At 45.7% G+C, this 20,941-nt stretch overlaps 1 protein-coding gene across 3 annotated transcripts in view; it reads right to left on the bottom strand.

The window, feature by feature from the left end:
- Positions 1-20,941, bottom strand: part of fto (FTO alpha-ketoglutarate dependent dioxygenase) — a 637,435-nt gene that overhangs the window by 514,255 nt on the left and 102,239 nt on the right. For all 3 annotated transcript variants that reach the window (XM_072518266.1, XM_072518265.1, XM_072518264.1), the window contains exons 2-3: positions 3,501-3,578; positions 586-1,231 (exon numbers count right to left, since the gene is read on the bottom strand). In XM_072518266.1, coding sequence (XP_072374367.1) covers positions 586-1,231; positions 3,501-3,578 — 724 coding nt within the window. The remainder of the gene's footprint in view (positions 1-585; positions 1,232-3,500; positions 3,579-20,941) is intronic.

The following is a 20,941-nucleotide window of genomic DNA, read 5'->3' as shown; positions in this document are numbered from 1 at the left end:
GCTAGTTATGGATTTGCTCTTCTTGTTCGGGTTGCTTCTACAAAACTAAATAAAGCACATTACAAACAATGGTAAAAATTGAATGAAGTACTTCTGTTCAAAGCTAACCCCAGTAGTATCTTGAAAGCAAAGTATATGGTAATAAAATCAGCATGCAGCAACAGCTAGTTCATTTTTGACAAATCACTCCAATAGAGATGATGATGTCAATGACAATAAAAGCATTTATAAGAGTGGAAATGTGCACCTGAGGGACTCAGCAATGAATTTTTTTTGTTGCAGGTTTTATACTCTTGGCATCCAACCAGTTAGCTAATTACAATACATATAAGCACTGCATGGCAAAAAAAAGTACAGGGCAGCTTATGTAAACAAAATGGATTCCATAAAATACTAAAACACTTATGCCCACACGTGTTGATTTAACATTTCTACAGTGCTCTAAAACAATTAGCAAACAGTAAATCTAAATTGATGTACAAGTTTGCAGGTGTGCAGTCTCTATGTGTGAAGAAAGCTTCAGGGGGGGAAACATTAAAACAGCAAGCAGTAACCCTGTAATTCTCCACTCCTTTCCATACATACCATCACAGCTGTAGTTATACACAGCAACTGTTGACCTTTCCACTAGGTTTTCATCATGATGCCAACTCACAGCCATCTTTCCCATTCCGAAGTATGGTTCCTCTTTTAGATATTTCATTCTTGAAGGGTCCATGTAATTCAACAGAGTCACATTAAAAGATGTTCTATCTTTTAACACAGCACTGGTGCTGCTTTGCTTGCTTTGATACGTTCCATCTTTCATACTTCCCGAGTCCTTAATGAGTGTAGAAGTTGCTGCCTTTGCCACAAATCCAATTTCTTCAACATCAGCTGAACAATCATCCAACAAAACTTTCATTGCTTCCACATGTAAGTATTCATTAAGATCTTTAATAGCTTTGCAAGCTTCACCTATTTCATCACTGCTGTACTTCACCTCAACACCACGGGAAGGCCAAGGTATTGTAAACAGCCTTGTATTTAAGTAACAATATGTGGAGCCGGGGTCTCCAACAAGTAGTCGATACACTGGCGTAAGCACATCTTTTTCTTTTATTTGAACAAGATCTTGAGCAAAGCACCTACAGTCTTGCAGAGTCGTCAATCCTTGTTGGACTTTCTGATGAATTTCCTGAGGTACACAGCTGGCTCGCCTTATGTATAATTTGGCATATTTGGCCTTTGACTAAACAGAGAAGAAAAGTTTTTGCAAACACTTTTATATTTAAGACATCATTTCTAAAAGTTATTCAGTTTAGTGCATGCTTCTCCATATAAATGCCTAAATTACAAGGAAAGCTTTAGCACCCAACGTTTGGCCTTTGTATACACATTAAACATTTTAAAATTAGTTAGCATATCCTCAATATGAAATATGGAAAACACTGCTTTAAAAAAACTTGCATTTATATAGTGCCTTTCATAACCTCAGGATGTCTCAAAGCATTTTGCAAAGAATGAAGGGCTTTTGAAATATGATCACTATTGTAGATTCTACAACAGTAATGTGACAATGACCAGATAATAGTGTTTTGTGATGTTGATGAGGGTTAAATATTGACCAGGACACTGTAATTCCACTGTTCTTCTTCAAAATAAATCCGTTTGGACCTTTTGCATCAACCTGAGTGGGCATTCGGGCCTTGGTTTAACATTTCATCTAAAAGATGGCATCTCGATGGTGCTGCTCTCCCTCAGTATTGCACTGGAGTGTCAGGTTAGATTTTTGTTTTCAAGTCCTGGTATGGGACTTGGACCCACACCTCCCGACTAGCAAAAGTGCTACCACTGAGCCAAGGCTGACACTTTAATTAAATATTTGGGAATGAAGCAGAAATCGCAATGATAATGCATGTCAAATTGACAACAGGAATATGGAGGAGATAAGGGGGCCCGATTACAATGTACCATCTTCATGATACAGAAGGTTACAACACAGAAAAGTCAAGAATAAATTGTATTAATTAAATTTATCCTATGAAGCAAAGATCACAATGACAACGCATGTCAAATTGACAACAGCAATATGGAGGAGATACAATGTAGCATTTATACGTGTGAGCATAAAAGCAACATAGTACATAGTTCATTGAAACTGCAGAAGCAAAAAGAACTCTAAAAAGTGAGATCCAGAAAATAAACTAGCAGTATTTCAGCCATTTTATCAGAGGTGAAATGCTGCAAGGAACTTGGCTAGGGAGCGAAGTCAAGAGCAGCAGATAGAGGGGTCGACCTAGGATGACGGACATCAAAGAGTGGTTTCATTCGAGCTACAGAGGATGTGCGAGGATAGCGCAAGACAGACTAGCGTGACATACCATGACAGCAGATCTCCTGGTAGGAGTAGTTACAAGCTCATAGTTCATTGTTATAAAAATGTCTAAAATCAACACTTTTAATGTGAAAAACAACTGTTCACCTAAATTATGCAAGATGTGCCACTGTGACATATTATTAAGTTTAAATGTCAGTCCATTAGTTATCATAGGTTTTTCATAATGCCTCTTTAATTTTGCAAATCCAGATTTCAATCATTAATTCTTATAATACCAGGTTAAAGTCCAACAGGTTTGTTTCGAATCACTAGCTTTCGGAGCGCTGCTCCTTCCGGATTCACCTGAGGATCCTTCCTCAGGTGAATCCGGAAGGAGCTGCGCTCCAAAAGCTAGTGATTCGAAACAAACCTGTTGGACTTTAACCTAGTGTTGTAAGACTTCTTACTGTGCCCACCCCAGTCCAACGCCGGCATTTCCACATCATCATTAATTCTAGCAGAGCTCACTGGATGTTAAGGCCTAGCAGAAGTACAGCTGGCTGCATTCCACTGTACATTGCCGGATTAAACAATCCTAATGAATTCTGAATTCTCCCTCTGTGTACCTGAACAGGCGCTGGAATGTGGCGACTAGGTGCTTTTCACAGTAACTTCATTGCAGTGTTAATGTAAGCCTACTTGTGACAATGCAGATTATTTATTATTTTTTAAAAATATGATAGCCATTGAACAAGTGGTTCTTTGGTACAAGGGTTCTCTCCTCTGCTCCAACCCAACATTGCTTCAATCCAACATTGCATCTTGCAGCAAAACAAGATCTGATGGAAATCATTTCCAAGGGGGTGTGCAAGCCAGAACTAGAAACCGTCCTGAGAATGAACTCTCAGGCTCGTGGTTAGGAGGTATGTGCATGATGATTTGTGCAATAAGGCTAGAATCTTGCTATGTTGATGAACGAATGCAAAAATCCATGCAGAACCGACAAGTTCTAGATTTAGTACATATTTTATATCCTCATTCATGATCATATTAAATTTGCTTTAATTAAAAAAGGGAATGATTTTTGATGTCACAAACTCGTATTCTGTCTAGGTATGGCTTTTGGGTAATGATGGAATTATTTGCAGTAATTAAATGTCCTTTATAATTTCAGAACTCATTAGTATGAAAAATGGCTTACCAGTTGTTCAAACTGCACATCCTTGGGTGTTAAATATGGAAGCTTTCGGTCTTCAATTTCCTTGAGCAGCTTTTGCTTCTGTTAAAAAAGCACACGATATAAAAAAATAATTTCAAACAAAAAGAACACAAGCACATAAAACTATCATTTGTGATTACTCATAAGGCCAGATTTCCTCCAAAATGATGTATTACAAGGTATATTTTACAAATTACCTTGGACAAAGATTTTTCTGATAATGCAATGGTACATTCATTATATTATATCTAAGACCTTTAAAGTCACTTTATGTGTTGATTTAAAAGTTCGCATATTTTCAGATATTTTTCTGCTTTTATTTTTAGGACCAAAAACCAGGAGATAATCAAAAGAAAGGAAATTATACCCTGAAGGCCCAGAGTTATTTTTGGAGAAGACCAGTAAAAATTGTTTTTTTATTAAAATAAAATAATAATCTTTATTAGCGTCACAAGTAGCTTTACATTAACACTGCAATGAAGTTACTGTGAAAATGCGGAGTCGCCACATTCCGGCGCCTGGTCGGGTACACTGAGGGAGAGTTCAGAATGTCCAATTCACCGAACAAGCACGTCTTTCGGGGCTTGTGTGAGGAAACCGGAGCACCCGGAAGAATCCCAGATCCCAGGCAGACACGGGGAGAACATGCAGACTCCGCACAGGCAATGACCCAATTGGGAATCGAACCTGGGACCCTGCCACTGTGAAGCAACAGTGCTAACCACTGTGCTACCGTGCAAGTGACAATCAAGTCACAGTCCAACAGGCTGGCCAAAAAGGGTGATGGCCAGTCGGGGGGGGGGGGGGGGGGGGGGGGGGGGGAGCCCCCCGATCAGGCTGATTACATGGAACATCACAGGGCTGAATGGACCGGTCAAGAGGGCTCGCGTGTTTGCGCATTTGAGGGGGCTGAAGGCGGACGTGGCAATGCTACAAGAGACACACCTAAAGGTTACAGACCAGACGAGATTGAGAAAGGGGTGAGTCAGCCAAGTATTCCACTCAGGGCAGGACTCAAAGACCAGGGGAGTAGCGATCTTGATCAGCAAATGAGTGGTATTCGAGGCAGGGTGAATCGTCTCAGACAAGAGGGGTAGGTACATAATGGTGAGTGGGAAGCTGGAGGGGGTGCGGGTGGTACTCATGAACATATATGCATCGAATTGGGACGATGTGGAATTTATCAGACGGGTTTTAGGTAGGATCCCAGACTTAGAGTCACATAACCTGATCATGGGAGGAGACTTTAACACAGTCACTGATCCGGAATTGGGCCGGTCAAAATCCAGGACCAGGGAGGAGGACAGCTGTGGCAAAGGAATTGAAGGGATTTATGGAACAGATGGGGGGAGTAGACCCAAGGAGGTTTGCACGGCCACTGACTAAAGAGTTTTCCTTTTTCTCACATGTCCACAAGGTATACTCTTGCATCGACTTTTTTGTTCTGAGCAGAGCGCTAATACCGGAGGTGGTGGATACTGAGTACTCGGCAATTGCAGTGTTGGATCATGCCCTGCATTGGGTGGATCTACGGGTTAGTGTGGAGAGAGGGCAACACCCGCTGTGGAGACTGGATGTGGGGTTGCTAGCGAACAAGGCGATCTGTGGGCGGGTTAACAAGTCCATCCAGAACTACCTGGAAACAAATGATACGGGGGAGGTCTCCGCAGCGACGGTTTGGGAAGCTCTGAAGGCGTTGGTCAGAGCGGAATTAATCTCGATACGGGCCCACAGAGAAACGACTGAGAGGGATAGATTAGTGGAGGAGATACTCCAGGTGGACAGGAGATACTCGGAGGCCCCGGACGCGTGGCTACTGAGGGAGCGGCGGAGGTTACAGGCGGAGTTTGGGCTGTTGACCACAGGGAAAGCAGTGGAACAATTGGGAAAGGCAAGGGGGGCGATTTATGAGTATGGGGAAAAGGCAAGCATAATGTTGGCGCACCAGCTCAGGAAAAGGGAGGCGGCCAGGGAGATAGGTAAAGTAAAGAGTAGAGGTGGTAATACTGTCCTGGACCCAGCGGGGGTGAACAAGGTGTTTAAGGACTTCTATAGTAAATTATATGAGTCGGAACCCCCGGCTGGGGTGGAGGGGATGAGGCAGTTTTTGGATCAGTTGAGGTTCCCAAGGGTAGATGAGGATCTGGTGGAAGGGCTGGAAGCCCCAATTGAGATTGAGGAAATAATCAAGGGGCTGGAGGGCATGCAGTCGGGCAAGGCCCCGGGGCCTGATGGCTACCCGGTGGAATTCTACAAGATGTTTTCAGAGATATTGAGCCCACTGCTGGTGAGGATATTTAACGAAGCAAGAGAGAAGGGAGTCCTCCCCCCAACAATATCGCAGGCCTCAATTTCATTGATCCTGAAATGGGAGAAGGGTCCGGAGCAATGCGGGTCATACAGGCCGATTTCTCAACTGAATGTGGATGCCAAATTTCTGGCTAAGATACTGGCCACAGTGTCCAGGGGGTGATAGGGGAAGACCAGACGGGATTGGTAAAGGGCAGGCAACTCAAGGCCAATGTTCGAAGGCTTTTAAATGTTATTATGATGCCCTCAGAAAGAGAGGAGGAGGAGGTGGTGGTAGCGATGCATGCGGAGAAGGCTTTTGATTGGGTGGAGTGGTATTACCTGTGGGAGGCGCTGGGAAGGTTTGGGTTTGGTGAGGGCTTTATTGACTGGGTGCGGTTTCTCTATCAGGCACCAGTAGTGAGTGTGCGTACAAACCGGCTGAGGTTGGGGTACTTTAAACTAAACCGTTACTGTTTGCTCTAGCCATAGAGCCATTGGCCATGGTGTTAAGAGCCTCTAGGACTGGAAAGGGCTGGTTCGGGGTGGGGGTGGGGGGTGGGGGAGCACTGGGTCTCGCTTTATGCAGATGACCTGCTCTTGTATATTTCAGACCCGTTGGAGGGGATGGGGGAAGTAATGCGAATCTTGGGACAATTTGGCAATTTTTTTGGGGTATAAATTGAATATGGGGAAAAGTGAGATGTTCGCGATCCAGGCAAGAGGACAGGAGAAGAGACTGGGAGAGCTGCTGCTTAGAATGGTAGGGGAGAGCTTTTGATATCTGGGAATCCAGGTGGCCCGGGAATGGGAGGCATTGCACAAGTTAAACCTATCCCGGTTGGTAGAACAAATGGAAGAGGACTTTAAGAGATGGGACATGCTCCCTCTATCACTGGCGGGGAGGGTACAGACTGTGAAAATGACGGTCCTCCCCAGATTTCTGTTTGTCTTTCAGTGCCTCCTCATCTTCATCCCAAAGGCCTTTTGCCAGCGGGTAAGTAAGGTTATTTTGGGCTTTGTGTGGGTGGGTAAAATCCCGCAAGTGAAGAAAGTGTTGCTGGAGCGCAGTCGAGGGGAGGGTGGGTTGGCGCTGCCGAACTTCTGCAATTACTACTGGGCGGCTAATGTAGCCATGATAAGGAAGTGGGTAGTAGGGCAGGGGTCAGCATGGGAGCGGATGGAGGCGGCGTCATGCAAAGACACCAGTTTGGGAGCACTGATAATGGCACCTCTTCCGTTCTCTCTGGCCCAATACTCCACAAGTCCGGTGGTGGTGGCGGCTCTGAGAATCTGGGGGCAATGGAGGAGATACAAGAGAATGGAGGGAGCATCGGTTTGGACCCCGATTTATAATAACCACAGGTTTGTACTGGGTAGGCTAGATGGTGGGTTCCGGAGTTGGCAAAGGGCAGGAATTAGAAGGCTGCCACCACGGGGGATACAGGATAGAGTAGTCTCCAGTACCTGGGTGGGAGAGGGGAAGGTTTCAGATATTTACCAGGAGCTTTCGGAGGCAGAGGAAACTCCGGTGGAGGAGCTTAAGGGCAAGTGGAAGGATGAGCTAGGTGGAGAGATAGAGGCGGGTCTATGGGCGGATGCCCTAAGCTGGGTTAATACCTCCTCATCATGTGCCAGGCTCAGCGTGATGCAATTTAAGATAGTCCACCGGGCACACATGACAGCGGCTAGGATGAGCATGTTTTCCGGGGTAGAAGATAGGTGTGTGAGGTGCACGGGAAGCCCAGCAAATCATATCCACATGTTTTGGGCATGCCCGAAGCTTGGAGGGTTTTGGCAGGATTTTGCTGAGGCAATGTCCACGGTGCTAAAAACATGGGTGGTGCCGAGTCCGGAGGTAGCGATCTTTGGAGTGTCGGTAGAGCCGGGAGTTCAGGGGACGAAAGAGGCTGACGTCTTGGCCTTTGCCTCCCTGGTAGCCCGGAGACGGATCTTGTTAATGTGGAGGGACTTGAAGCCCCCGAGTGTAGAGACCTGGGTTAGTGACATGACTGGGTTTCTCAGTCTCGAGAAAGTAAAGTTCACCTTAAGAGGGTCAATGGTCGGGTTCACCCGGAGGTGGCAGCCGTTCGTCGACTTTCTTAGGGGAAATTTAAATGTCAGCAGATGCAGCATTCCAAGGGGGGGGGGGGGGCTGGGCGGATTGTTGTTGTATGGTTGGGGTGTGTGAAGATTGAGATGGGGGGGGGAAATGTTTATTATACCATGTTGATGTCATTGTCTATGTTATTTTTATAAAAATTTTCAAATACTTAATAAAAATATTTTTTCAAAAGTCACAGCCCAACAAATTAACAACCCTTAAAATATTTACACAGCACACAGCCCTTATTTACATGAGCCTCAAATCAGTTCCGAAAGTAATTTCAGTCTCCTTGATTACAAAATACTGTCAAACAATTTCAGAAGGGCCACATCACATATTTAGCACAAGAGCAAAATACTGTGAACTTTAGAGATCTCAAATTTCTTGAGCGAGTGTGTTTAGCCGCGTGTTTCCTGGCACTTGCAGTGCCAAGAAACACGTGGGTATTCAACGCGACTCGCTTTGAGTAAGGGGCATAAACGGGAATCACGCAGCTGAGGCCACATATAGTCCCGTTTTTTACAACAGGGAGCTCCGCTGTAGCAAGAGATCGGGACGCCATTTTTAAATTACGACCCGATCTCCGAGGCCCACTAAAAAAATCCCTAGCAACCCCCCAGCCCGAATGCAACATGGGAGGGTGCCAGGCTGGCACTGCCAGGTACCCAGGCGGCGCCTGCAGTGCCAGGGTACCACTCTGCCCAAAGGGCATGCAGCTGGGGGCCTCCAATCCCCTTGGAGACCCCCACAAGTACCATTCTGTCTGGTCCCCATTTGTGGGGACCAATACCAAACAGCGCTCACCCAAGGTCTCTGAGGCAAAGTTATTGAATCCCAAAGCCTCAGGTACGTTGGAAATCTACACATTAGAGTGAGTCTTACTGCCTCGCTCTAATATACAGATTTGCCAAAAACTGATCCCGCCCATTGTGGGCAGGATTCCCCTTGCAACGTTGCAAGCCGGGCAGATCCCAGGAGTGGGGTCTCCAGGCTTTCACCAACCACTCTGTGCCATGGCGAGCTGCTTTTCCAGTGCAGCGTGGCCAGAAGATCGTGGCCCATGTCTCTCTCCCCGCAAATTACAGCCTTGGTTCAAACAAGGGGTAAAACGGTGGCACAGTGGGGGGCAACTCGGTAGCACAGTGGTTCGCACAGTTGCTTAACGGCTCCAGGATCCCAGGTTTAATTCCCAGCTTGGGTCACTGTCTGTGTGGGGTCTGCACATTCTCCCCGTATCTGCGTGGGTTTCCTCCGGGTGCTCCGGTTTTCCTCCCACAGTCCGAAGATGTGAAGGCTAGGTGGGATTGGCGATGTTAAAATTGTCCTTAGTGCCCACAAAAGGTTAAGTGGGGTTACGGGGATAGGGTGGAGGTGTGGGGATAGGGTGGGCATGTGGGGTGCTTTTTCCAAGGGCTGGTGCAGACTCGATGCACTGTAAATTCTATGATATGATTCTATGATAAATGCTGCCAGAGAAATTTTTTAATACATTTTTAAGGACATGGGCTTTGCTGTCTAGGGCAGCATTTATTGCCCTAGCCTAAATGTCCCTGAGAAGGTGATGGTGAGCTGTCTTCTTGAACCACTGCAATCCATGTGGTGTAGGTACATCTACTGTACTATTAGGGAGGAAGTCCAGGATTTTGACACTGGCGCTGTGAAGCCATAGTGCTATCCACTGTGCTACCGTGCTGCCCGTGACACATATGGCTAGTCCCGTTCAGTTTGTGGTAAATGGTAACCCTCAGAATGTTGATAGTGGGGGAATCAGTGATGGTAATGCCATTGAATGGCAAGGGGCGATGGTTTGATTCTCTCTTATTGGAGATAATCATTGCCTGGCACTTGTGTGGCATGAATGCAACTTGCCACTTGTTAGCCCAACCCTGGATATTTTGCAGGTCTTGCTGCCTTTGCACATGGACTGCTTCAGTGTCTAAGGAGTCGCAAATGGTGCTGAACATTGTGCAATCTGCAATCATCAGCGAACATCGCCACATCTGACCTTATGTTGGAAGGAAAGTCATTGATTTTTTTTAAAATTTAGAATACCCAATTAATTTTTTCCAATTAAGGGGCAATTTAGTGTGGCCAATCCACCTGGCCTGCACATCTTTGGGTTGTGGGAGCAAAACCCATGCAAACACGGGGAGAATCTGCAAACTCCACACGAACAGTGACCTAGAGCCGGGATCGAACCTGGGATCTCGGCGCCTTGAGGTAGCAGGGCTAACCCACTGCGCCACCGTGCTGCCCAAGGAAGAAGGTCATTGATGAAGGAGCTGAAGATGGTTGGGCCTAGGACACTATCCTGAGGAACTCCGGCAGTGATGTGTCAGGACTGAGATGACGGACCTCCAACAACCATCTTCCTTTGTGCTAGGTATGATTCTAGCCAGTGGAGAGTTTTCCCCTGATTAACATTGACTCCAGTTTTGTTAGGGTTCCTTGATGCCATACTTCAGCTCTTTTGTCCATGTTTGAACCAAGGCTGTAATTAGGTCAGGGGCTGAGTGTCCTTGGTGGAACCCAAACTGAGTGTCAGTGAGCAGGTTATTGCTAACACTTGATAGCACTTGATGACCCCTTCCATCACTTTACTGATGATTGAGAGTAGACTAATAGATCAATAATTGACAGGGTTGGTTTTTAACAGTTTTGCATGTTCAGGACATCGGGGCAATTTTCCATATTGCTGGGTAGATGGCAGTATTGTAGCTGTACTGGAGTCTTTGGTACTATTGCTGGAATATTTTCAGAGCCCATAGCCTTTGCAGTATCCAGTGCCTTCAGCCGTTTCTTGATATCACGTGGGATGAATCAAATTGGCTGGAGACTGGCATCTGTGATGCTGGGGTCCTCTGGAGGAGACCGAGACGGATCATCCACTCGGCACAGATGTGCTGGGCCCCTCCATCATTGAGGATGGGGATATTTGTGGAGCCTCCTCCTCCAGTGAGTTGTTTAATTGTCCACGACCATATGGGTGTGGCAGGACTGCAGAGCTTAGATCTGATCCATTGGTTGTGGGATCTCTTAGCTCAGTCTGTCACTTGCTGTTTATGTTGTTTGGCATGCAAGTACCTGAGTTTTCCTGGTGAGTTTACCAACGCCTTGTTTTTATTTCAGCACATTTAGTAATTCTGCCATGCCCTTTATGGCGCAAATGTCGATTGCTAGATGTAGCACAGCACAGAGACAATCATGAAGCAACATTTTTTAAAGTTTATATTAAACTTTGAAATATTAAATAATTGATGCCAAAGTTTGTATTTGGTACTGGGAGTTATGAGTGCTGTATTGTGATAATTCCATGAAATGTTTCCATTTTGATAATATCACTGTAGTCATATTCCTCCATGTGCATCTTAATATTACATATTTAATAACTCCGTCACTTCATATCTCATTTTTTGCAACAAAAATAATGGGCAATTCTGCATTTTTTTAAAAATTCATTATAAAATCAGTTTTTCGCCACCCAAAACAATATGGTAATAAATAAAATCTGACTTTAAATATCCCTTATTTTACCCTTGTGTTCTTCAAAATTAACTTTCAGAAGCAATCTACATAACACATTTGCTACATTGTATCTGGTAATTGTTTATATTATTTAAATTTAAGTGCATTTCTGGTTAAAGTAATGTTCGGCATTACCACAGATATATGTTTCCATGATTTAAAAATGCCATACCTCTATGGAAGTATAAAGCATTTATTACAAATGATGACACAGTGAAAGAAAGAAATGTGATACACAGCCTAATAATATAGAATGCAATTTACTCTGCTTCTTAAACAAGATCTATTTGGTAGCCACTTTAGCTACTCAATTTCTGAAATATTCCACTAGAAGCCATCTTGATAGGGTGAAACTAGAGAGATTATAGGCTAGTTTTAAGGCCCCCGTGTCTCCATACGTGAATATATGGGTGAATTGTGAATTTAAATGAAATGAAATGAAAATCGCTTATTGTCACAAGTAGGCTTCAAATGAAGTTACTGTGAAAAGCCCCTAATCGCCACATTCCGGCGCCTGTTCGGGGAGGCTGCTACGGGAATTGAACCGTGCTGCTGGCCTGCCTTGGTCAGCTTTCAAAGCCAGCAATTTAGCCCTGTGCTAAACAGCTAAACAGAGAAGCATTGCTCTTGCAGGATTATGTTCCAGAGAGCCATAGTCAACCTAAAACTTTTGTTTAAAAAATGCCTAATTTGCACTCTATTACTTACATAACAAATATCCTTATAAATCACACCGGGCTCTGCAAATGTCATGTAAGACACGTGGATTGACCCATAATTACCTGCACAGCAATTACTCCACCACTATGGAGTGTGGAGTGTACAGCATATTTCAATGATTTTTATTTGTAAAGTATAAATGTGTATTAACAAAAATGAAAATAGCTGTCACTGGTACTGCATTTTTCTACTGCACACTGGAACTATAGATTACCGCCAAAACAATTCAATCACACAATACATCAGTTTTTATTCTTCAGGATACAGAGCTTATCACCCCATTTTTAAACAAAAACAGTTCTAGAATAAATAGATAATATCATTTGTTGACGTTTATTTGGTGATATTTAATTCCTGAATTAACTGACTTTTTTGCTTAAAAAGGCTGTTTTATTACAGAAGCAAGTAGACCTATGTGCCAATCTTAATCTTGCACCTTATAACAAAACTTTGAGAATCACTCCCGAGCATTTAAATTAAAATATATACTCAGTTTCTGCTATTTCCTAAAGATTGAAAAAAAATCCAGCTACAGTATAATCCACCAAAAATTTAAAGGTTATAAAAATGCCACAATACCACATTTTATCATTCTTATTAAAACTGAGGTTGGCTGCCATTTCAAAGACGGTTTTTACTATGGTATATTCCTATTGTTCTGAATATACTATAAAATCCTCATACCTCGTAAAATCTGAATTAAATGTCTGACACCTGTTGCAGGCAGCTAGCTGGCAGAATGTTAACGAGGTTCGGCTGTTAAAATGGATCAGGCCTCTCACTGTAGGTCCCAGCTGGGCAGCCCAGATGACCCACTGGCTTTCCACCCTAGAGTTAAAATTCCCCCTTAATTGTTTTGAAGAAAGTTCAGAAGAAAGTAAGTAATAAGGATTTTGACAAGAGAGTCCTTGAATTGAAATCATTTTACTGGATGAAATAAAGATCAGAGGGGACATAATTCAGATATTTAGAATGTGGTAAGACACAGAGTATAAATGTGAATGGATTATTGAACTACAATGTGACCAGTTGTTTGGTTTATTCTAATTTTGTCACAGTCCCCTTGGGGAACCGTAAGCCAAAAGAACCAAAGGTATTGAATGACCCCAGGTGAAGAAACTACCAACAAGATTCAACTTTCTGTAGCTTGTACTTTAACATGAATCAGAAACTCAAATTACACTGAATTAACAGGTAAATGATACTTTAAAAAAGGTAAATTTCACTTTAAATAGTCATTACAACAAAGATATGCCTTACACAACAAAGTTATTTCATCACACCTTGCACAAATGTAGCACTACAGAGTTACAGTGACACAGATTAGCACTGCTGCCTCACAGCGCCAGGACACAGATTCGATTCTGACCTTGGGTGAGTGCCTGTGTGGAATCTGCACATTCTCCCCATGTCTGCATGGATTTCCTCCTGGTGCTACGGTTTCCTCCCACAGTCCAAAGGTGTGCAGGTTAGGTGCTTTGGTCATGCTAAATTGCCCTTTAGTATCCAAAAGATTAGGTGGGGATAGGGCGGACGAGTGGGCCTGGGTAGGGTGCTCTTTCAGTGGGTCAGGTCAGACTCAGTGGGCCGTCTATGATTCTACACATTTCAGCAATATACTGTTCTTTCTTCATGCAAGATAGGTCAGAAGTCATAGCTGACAACAGCTTTCACCTCAAGAGTTTCATGGGTACAATTATCCTCAGCAAGACACACTTCTATGTGTCTGTCCCTTGGGTCGCAGCAGCCTTGGTGGTGTTGCTTTCCAGAGTTTCTTTTAACTGACCAACGAAAAACAGTTCACAGTTTGGTCACTTCCGGCAAAACACCCAGCTCTTTAGCATCTGAGTTATTCATACAAATTTCCAGATTTTAGTCCTTTTCAGCCAGCGCATTCAGTACCTTCAAGAACTTCTGTCTCTTTTTCTACCGAGACAGAAAAACGGAGTATTTCCTGAAGGTTATTTGCTCCTTCTCCTCATAAGAATTATGTGTCTCTCTTTCTCTCTGCACCTGTGTGCTAATTGTCTTCATCCTCCAGCTCCTTTGCTTGTAGCTCTCCTTTGTGTCTGCAGCTTTATTGTGTATTTTTTGCTATAGCAATAGCTTTTTAGTCTGCCTTCTCTGTGACTTGCCACATAGTTTTTCATTTTAACTTCCTATTGGTGCAGCTTCCAGGTAAAGGTCACATGGACCAGTATTTCTTATTATTCAAGTAAATTACAATTGATTCCTCTACAAAAGATGCAAACTTGTCAACACCCTTAGCAAAAATTCTTTACAAAAAACTCAGATTATACAAGCGTTTTAAAGAAATTACAAAATGTCCAGACTTTACTGCTTCTGGCTCAAAAGTCACCACAGTACTGCTATGTCTGCATCCCTACTGAATGTTATCTATGAGCCAAACCTCATTGTTCCAGGTATTAAAACAAACAAGACTTGAGATTAATAGAAGAAAAATATTTGTTTATAAAAATGTAATAATTAACAACTTGGTGATACCGAGATGTGCACTATTTTAGTTTAACAGATCTTCCATTCCAAAGTTCATGGCCGTGATTCTCCGAGCCCGCGCTGGGTCGGAGAATCGGCGGGGGGGGGGGCGCGAATCCCGCCACGCCGCTCCGAAGCTGGGCCGCCGATTCTCCGGTTGGCGGGGAATCGGCACCAATCGCGCTGGTCGGGGGCCATTGAAAATGGTTCTCCCGGCAATTCTCCGCGCTCGACGGGCCAAGTGCCCGCCAAGTCCCGCCGGCGTCGCTTGCGTATGGTCCAACCCGGCGCGACCTCGGCGTTCTGGCTGCGGGGGCCGCCACGGTGGCCAGGCCCACGATCGGGCCAACCGACCGGCGGGCTCATTCCGGGAGGGGCCTATGTTCCTCCACCCCGGGCCCCTGTAGGTCTCCGCCATATTGCCCGGGGGCTGGCGTGGAGACGGCCATGGCGCGCATGCACAGACCCGTGCCGGCCGTGGCGGGAAGGCTTTTGGTGCCGGAGCAGCGCACAGCACTCCGGCTCCATTCTAGCCCCCTCGGAAGGGGTGAATGACTGGGCCTGGAGGCCCATTGACTCCGGCGACGCTCGTGCCGGTTTTGACGCCGGCACCAACACTTGGCCAGGATTTCGGAGAATCCAGGCCCATGTCTGCTGTCAGTGGTCTACCTACCAGTTTTTGAAATCCTTCTTCTGTGTTTGATATAAGTGCTTCATCATTTGCAAATCTAACCAACATTAAGATTATTTCCCCCCAATCTTAATGCCAGATTCTGTGTCTTCAAATAGTCCTTTGGATCATTGTTTCTGTATATACATTGAAGAGTTATAAACAACACCCTTATCAAACTCCTCTTCCAATTACACATGGCTCCAACTCCCTATTGGCTACTTATGTTGCTGTTTGTTCCATATACTGATTTCTTGTAAATCATCCACCTCTCCAGTCTTCTCCAATGTCTTTCACCGTATTCATATAAGGAAAAGAACGAGAGGGGATGCAAGAATTCAAGTAATTATCTTCAATTTGAAGGTACAATAAAGAAATAAGAACAAGGATAGCAATGGGAATTGACAAGAAGAGAAGGTTCTTAATGGGATAACAGAATAATCAATTTAAGAAGTGACTTGTAAATAGCTTGACTCGGAGTGGTGTTTTGTATGAATACGAGAATTGAACCTGACAGAAAGAGGGGACCAATTTACTAAATAGCTTTGAAATGTGGGTTTGGAGGAAAATGGAAAAGATCTGTTGAACAGAAAAAGTAAGAAATTATGAAGTGCTGTAGAGAGTGAACGAACAAAGAAATTCACTGAGCATAATTAGGAACAAAGAGAGAGTTGTAAAACAGACTTGTAGAGTTTATGAAGGGAAGATTTTTTTTTAAAAAAGAAGGAAGAAAATATAATAATAATAATATTTTAGTGTCACAAGTAGGCTTACATTAACACTGCAATGAAGTTAATGTGAAATTTCCTAGTCGGCACACTACGGTGCCTGTTCGGGTACATGGAGGGAGAAATCAGAATGTCCAATGCACCTAACAAGCACATCTTTCGGGACTTGTGGGAGGAAACTGGAGCACCCGGAGGAAACCCACGAAGACACAGGGAGAATGTGCAGACTCTGCACAGACAGTGACCCAAGCCGGGAATAGAACCCGGGTCCGTGGTGCTGTGAAGCAACAGCGCTAACCACTGTGCTACTGTGCCGCACTGTGCTGAATAGCTTGAAAATTGAAGATTGAAGATGACAATGAAAAGACTGGCAGAGGATGGAGCAACATAATAAGTATTTGCCTTTGGGCAGAGCACACACGATGAAAATTATGTTGATGATCAACACCTAGTAAAAGAGTTGGCTATGAAAAGTAGTATTTTATTTAAAATAATTTATATAATTTTTTGTGCTCATCTAGATGATATTGGCAAATGAAACATGTACTCAATTTCAGCACCAAGCATTCCTCAACTCTGGTATGTAAGTTATCTGCAGAATAAAGCACCAACAATTGGTATTTTGACTCTATGTTTTGCCATTGATGGTGCTAGGCCCGCAACAACAGCTTGCATTTACTTTTGGCTGTACCGGGGGACGAGGCAGGGGTGCCCCCTGTCCCACTTGCTATCTGCATTGGCAATTGAGCCTTTGGCTATGGCTCTAAGGGAGTCCAGGAACTGGAGGGGGCTGGTCCGGGGGGGGGAGGAACACCGGATTTCGTTGTATGCCGATGACCTGTTACTGTATGTGGCGGACCCAGTGGGGGAGATGCCGGAGATGATGCAGATCCTCAGGGAGTTTGGGGACTTCTCCGGGTATAAGCTCAACGTGGGGAAGAGTGAGCTCTTCGTGGTACACCCAGGGGACCAGGGAAGGGGGATAGACGAGCTTCCACTGAAGGGGGCGAAAAGGAGTTTTCGGTATCTGGGGATCCAGGTGGCCAGGAGCTGGGGGGCCCTACACAAGCTCAACTTGACGAGGCTCGTGGAGCAGATGGAGGAGGAGTTTAAAAGGTGGGATATGCTGCTACTCTCCTTGGCGGGTAGGGTACAGTCGGTGAAGATGACAGTGGTCCCGAGGTTCCTTTTTATATTCCAGTGCCTCCCCATCCTGGTCCCTATGGCCTTTTTTCAGCGGGTCAGTAGGAGCATCATGGGATTCGTGTGGGCGAAAAAGACCCCGAGGGTGAGAAGGATGTTTCTGGAGCGGAGTAGGGACAGAGGCGGGTTAGCGTTACCTAATCTGTGTGGGTATTACTGGGCTGCCAATGTGGCGATGATACGCAAGTGGGTAGTGGAGGGGGAGGGGGCGGCGTGGAAGAGGCTGGAGATGGCGTCCTGTGTGGGCACGAGTCTGGGAGCACTGGTGACAGCACCGCTGCCGCTCCCGCCGACTAGGTACACCACGAGTCCGGTGGTGCCGGCGACTTTGAAAATTTGGGGGCAGTGGAGGCAGTCTCTACGGGTGAGGTAGAGACTTCGGTTTGGTCCCCAATCCGGGAGAACCATCGGTTCGTCCCGGGGAGAATGGATGGAGGGTTCCTGAGCTGGCACAGGGCAGGAATTTGAAGGATGGGGGACCTGTTTTTAGATGGGACGTTTGCGAGCCTTGGGGCGCTGGAGGAAATATTCGGGCTTCCCCCCGGAAATGCCTTCAAGTACATGCAGGTAAGGGCGTTTGTAAGACGGCAGGTGAGGGAGTTCCCGCTGCTTCCAGCACTCAGGATCCAGGATAGGGTGTTCTCGGGGGTGTTGGTTGGAGAGGGCAGGGTCTCGGCGATCTACCAGGAGATGCAGGAGGAGGAGGAGACCTCGGTGGAGGAGCTAAAGGGTAAATGGGAGATAGACGAGGGTACATGGGCGGACGCCCTGGGTAGGGTAAATTCTTCCTCCTCTTGCACCAGGCTTAGCCTGATACAATTTAAGGTTCTTCACAGAGCGCATATGACAGGGGCGAGGCTGAGCAGGTTCTTTGGGGTGGAAGACAGGTGTGGGAGGTGCTCAGGGAGCCCAGCAAATCATACCCATATATTCTGGGCGTGCCTGGTGCTGGATGGGTTCTGGAGGGGTATTGCGAGGACGATGTCTAAGGTGGTGAACACCCAAGTTAAGCCCAGCTGGTGGTTCGCACTATTTGGGGTATCGGACGAGCCGGGAGTGCAGGGGGCGAAAGAGGCCGGTATTCTGGCGTTTGCATCCCTGGTAGCCCGGTGGAGGATTCTGCGACAGTGGAAGGATGCGAGGCCCCCGAGCGTGAAAGCCTGGATCAGCGACATGGCAGGGTTCATGAAATTGGAGAGGGTAAAATTTGCCTTGAGAGGGTCTGTGCAAGGGTTCTTCAGGTGGTGGCAACCGTTCCTAGACTTTCTAGTGGGGCGTTAGGAGGTGGTCAGCAGCAGCAGCAACCCAGAGGGGCGGGGAGGGGGGGGGACTTTGTGTTTTCTACTGTGTTTATTATTGCTTAATGGGGGGTTGGTATATTGGGGGAATTCGTGATGTAGTTGTTGTGGTGATGTGCATCACTGTAAATACATGTAAGCTAGACAGACACTAGAGGGAGCACCAGAAACATCACACACACACACTCAACCAATAGATAAGTTAGATGGGAGGTGACCAATGGACATTCACGATACACAAGGAGGTGACACGACCACAGGGGGGCATTACACCAACCCATACATAAAGGACACCACACACATGATCACCCCTTTCGGCCAGTGGAGACAGTCAGTGAGGAGAGGCACAGGGTTGATTCATTATCACACCCACCACGTGGAAGACAGCAGATGGTTAGTCAGTTAGGTAGCTACAATAGGATTAGCAGTAGTGTCGAACTCAAGTTATAAAAAGTGTACATAGTGTAAATAAATGAGTTGAAGTTATTTACACGTCTCGACCTTCCTTGACAAATGCAACACAAGGAAGCCGCTTATTTTACAAAGGAAACATAACAAAACATGGTACCAGTAGTGAACTGCTTAAATCCAGATGGCCATACCTCAGCATAGAGTGACAACCAGCAATACCCAGGCAAGATGTACGGGCTCCCGATTCCGCAGCCGCTCCGGTGCCACGCCGATCTCCGCGAAAACTGGCACCGATTCCGGCAAACGTTTGAATTCTACCTGGTGGCAGCCGAACTTTAAGACCTGGCCGATAATGAAAAAATAGAGTTTCTCCTCACCATCGCCGGTGCACGAGCAGAAGAAATCTTTAAAAAATTCAAGTTCTCCAAGTGGCAGGACAGGTATGACTTCCAGGCAGTCCTGGACAAATTCGGCAAGTACTGTGAGGAAAACACACTCCAATCGGCAAGGAAAGGTAAGAGAAGCGCCAGTACTCACCTCGAGGCCGAGGTCCCGGACCAGAGAGCGATTTGGGTCGAGGTTGGTGGCCATCTTGCTAAAGGGACTACACTAGCGCAGTTGCGCGAGAAGCGCGCAGAACCGGAAGATTCGTTTGCGCATGCACGAGACGCCGTGCATGCGCAATCAAGAAAACGGCCATCGGTAAAGGAACATCGATCTGCGCATGCGCAATCGCTTCCTACGTGCTACGTCACGCGCAACATGACGTCAGAGGCCCCAGACCGCACCAATTTAAAGGGCAAACGTCCCAAATCCAATTTAAAGGGGAAACGTCCCAAATCAAAGAAAAAATCTTTTAAAGCTGTAAAACAACCTTCCTTCACCTGGAATGACAGCACAATGCCTCAAATTGAACCAGGAAATGAATTTAACCTCTGAAGAACCCTCCAACAAGCAGTTACCTAAGCACAAACCGATGATTCCGACCTCGAATACTTCGATACCGACCTTTACATTTTTTCTGGACCTCGCGAGCCCAATGACAGCTCCATGGTCCTAGACGACTACGACTCGGACGGACCTTTCGTGTTGCACATTGGCGACCCCCGCATTGAATCCGACGCAGATGCGGATTCATTTTTCGGATTTGAAGATCTTCAACCCAGCAGATATGACGTCCCAACTCATCAGTGCAGGATGATGCTGCAGCCTGAAATTAAGAGACAGAAAACGGTACAAGCCAACAGAGAGCGGCCTGCTGCCACACAGAGCGTGGTCCACGCCCCGCTCAGGGTTCCCGACTCTACGAAAGAAGACATGCAAGACTCCACACTGCAGTCCTTGTAGGAACAAGACGTGACTCCAGTGTTACAAGACTCCACAGCAAGCTCGTGGACAGACTCCATAATTGCAGAAACGCATGACTCCGATGCGCAGTCCTTGCAGGAACAAGACCATGAGGGTCTAGCAACCTCCTCTGACCAACTAGTGGCAGACGATGCAAGTCTGCCATGCTCACGTAAACAGCAAGAAGGCTATAACAGTCTACCATGCTCCACTGCACAGCAGGACGACCATGACGGTCTATCATGTTACAATGAAGGGCACAGCGCTGATGACTGTTCAAGCCCAAATGAAGACAAGCCAAAGGAATCGCCTCTTCCAAGCCCGAAGAAAAAAGGATTATGCGCTGACCTTCAGGATCATTCTAGCCGAAGAGATATTAATAATGCTGCACAGAAGGATGCTGAGGATTTGCTAAAGAAATTGCTTGTATGTCTAACTTGCAAGGAGCAGACTGAAAATTGCCATTGCTTTAGTACGGATCGAAAAAATGGACAAGACATTGATCTTCATTTAATGGAAATAACACAACCTGAATTCATATCTATAGCAGGGACAACTGTCTCTCTTCAACACAAAACCGCAAAGTCCCAACTACAGAGACCAGCAGTTAGTCAGTAATGACTCTTCAA

The sequence above is a fragment of the Scyliorhinus torazame genome, chromosome 10 (assembly GCF_047496885.1).
Source record: "Scyliorhinus torazame isolate Kashiwa2021f chromosome 10, sScyTor2.1, whole genome shotgun sequence".
NCBI classification, from domain to species: Eukaryota; Metazoa; Chordata; class Chondrichthyes; order Carcharhiniformes; family Scyliorhinidae; genus Scyliorhinus; species Scyliorhinus torazame.
This window is presented reverse-complemented; position numbering and strand designations above follow the sequence as displayed.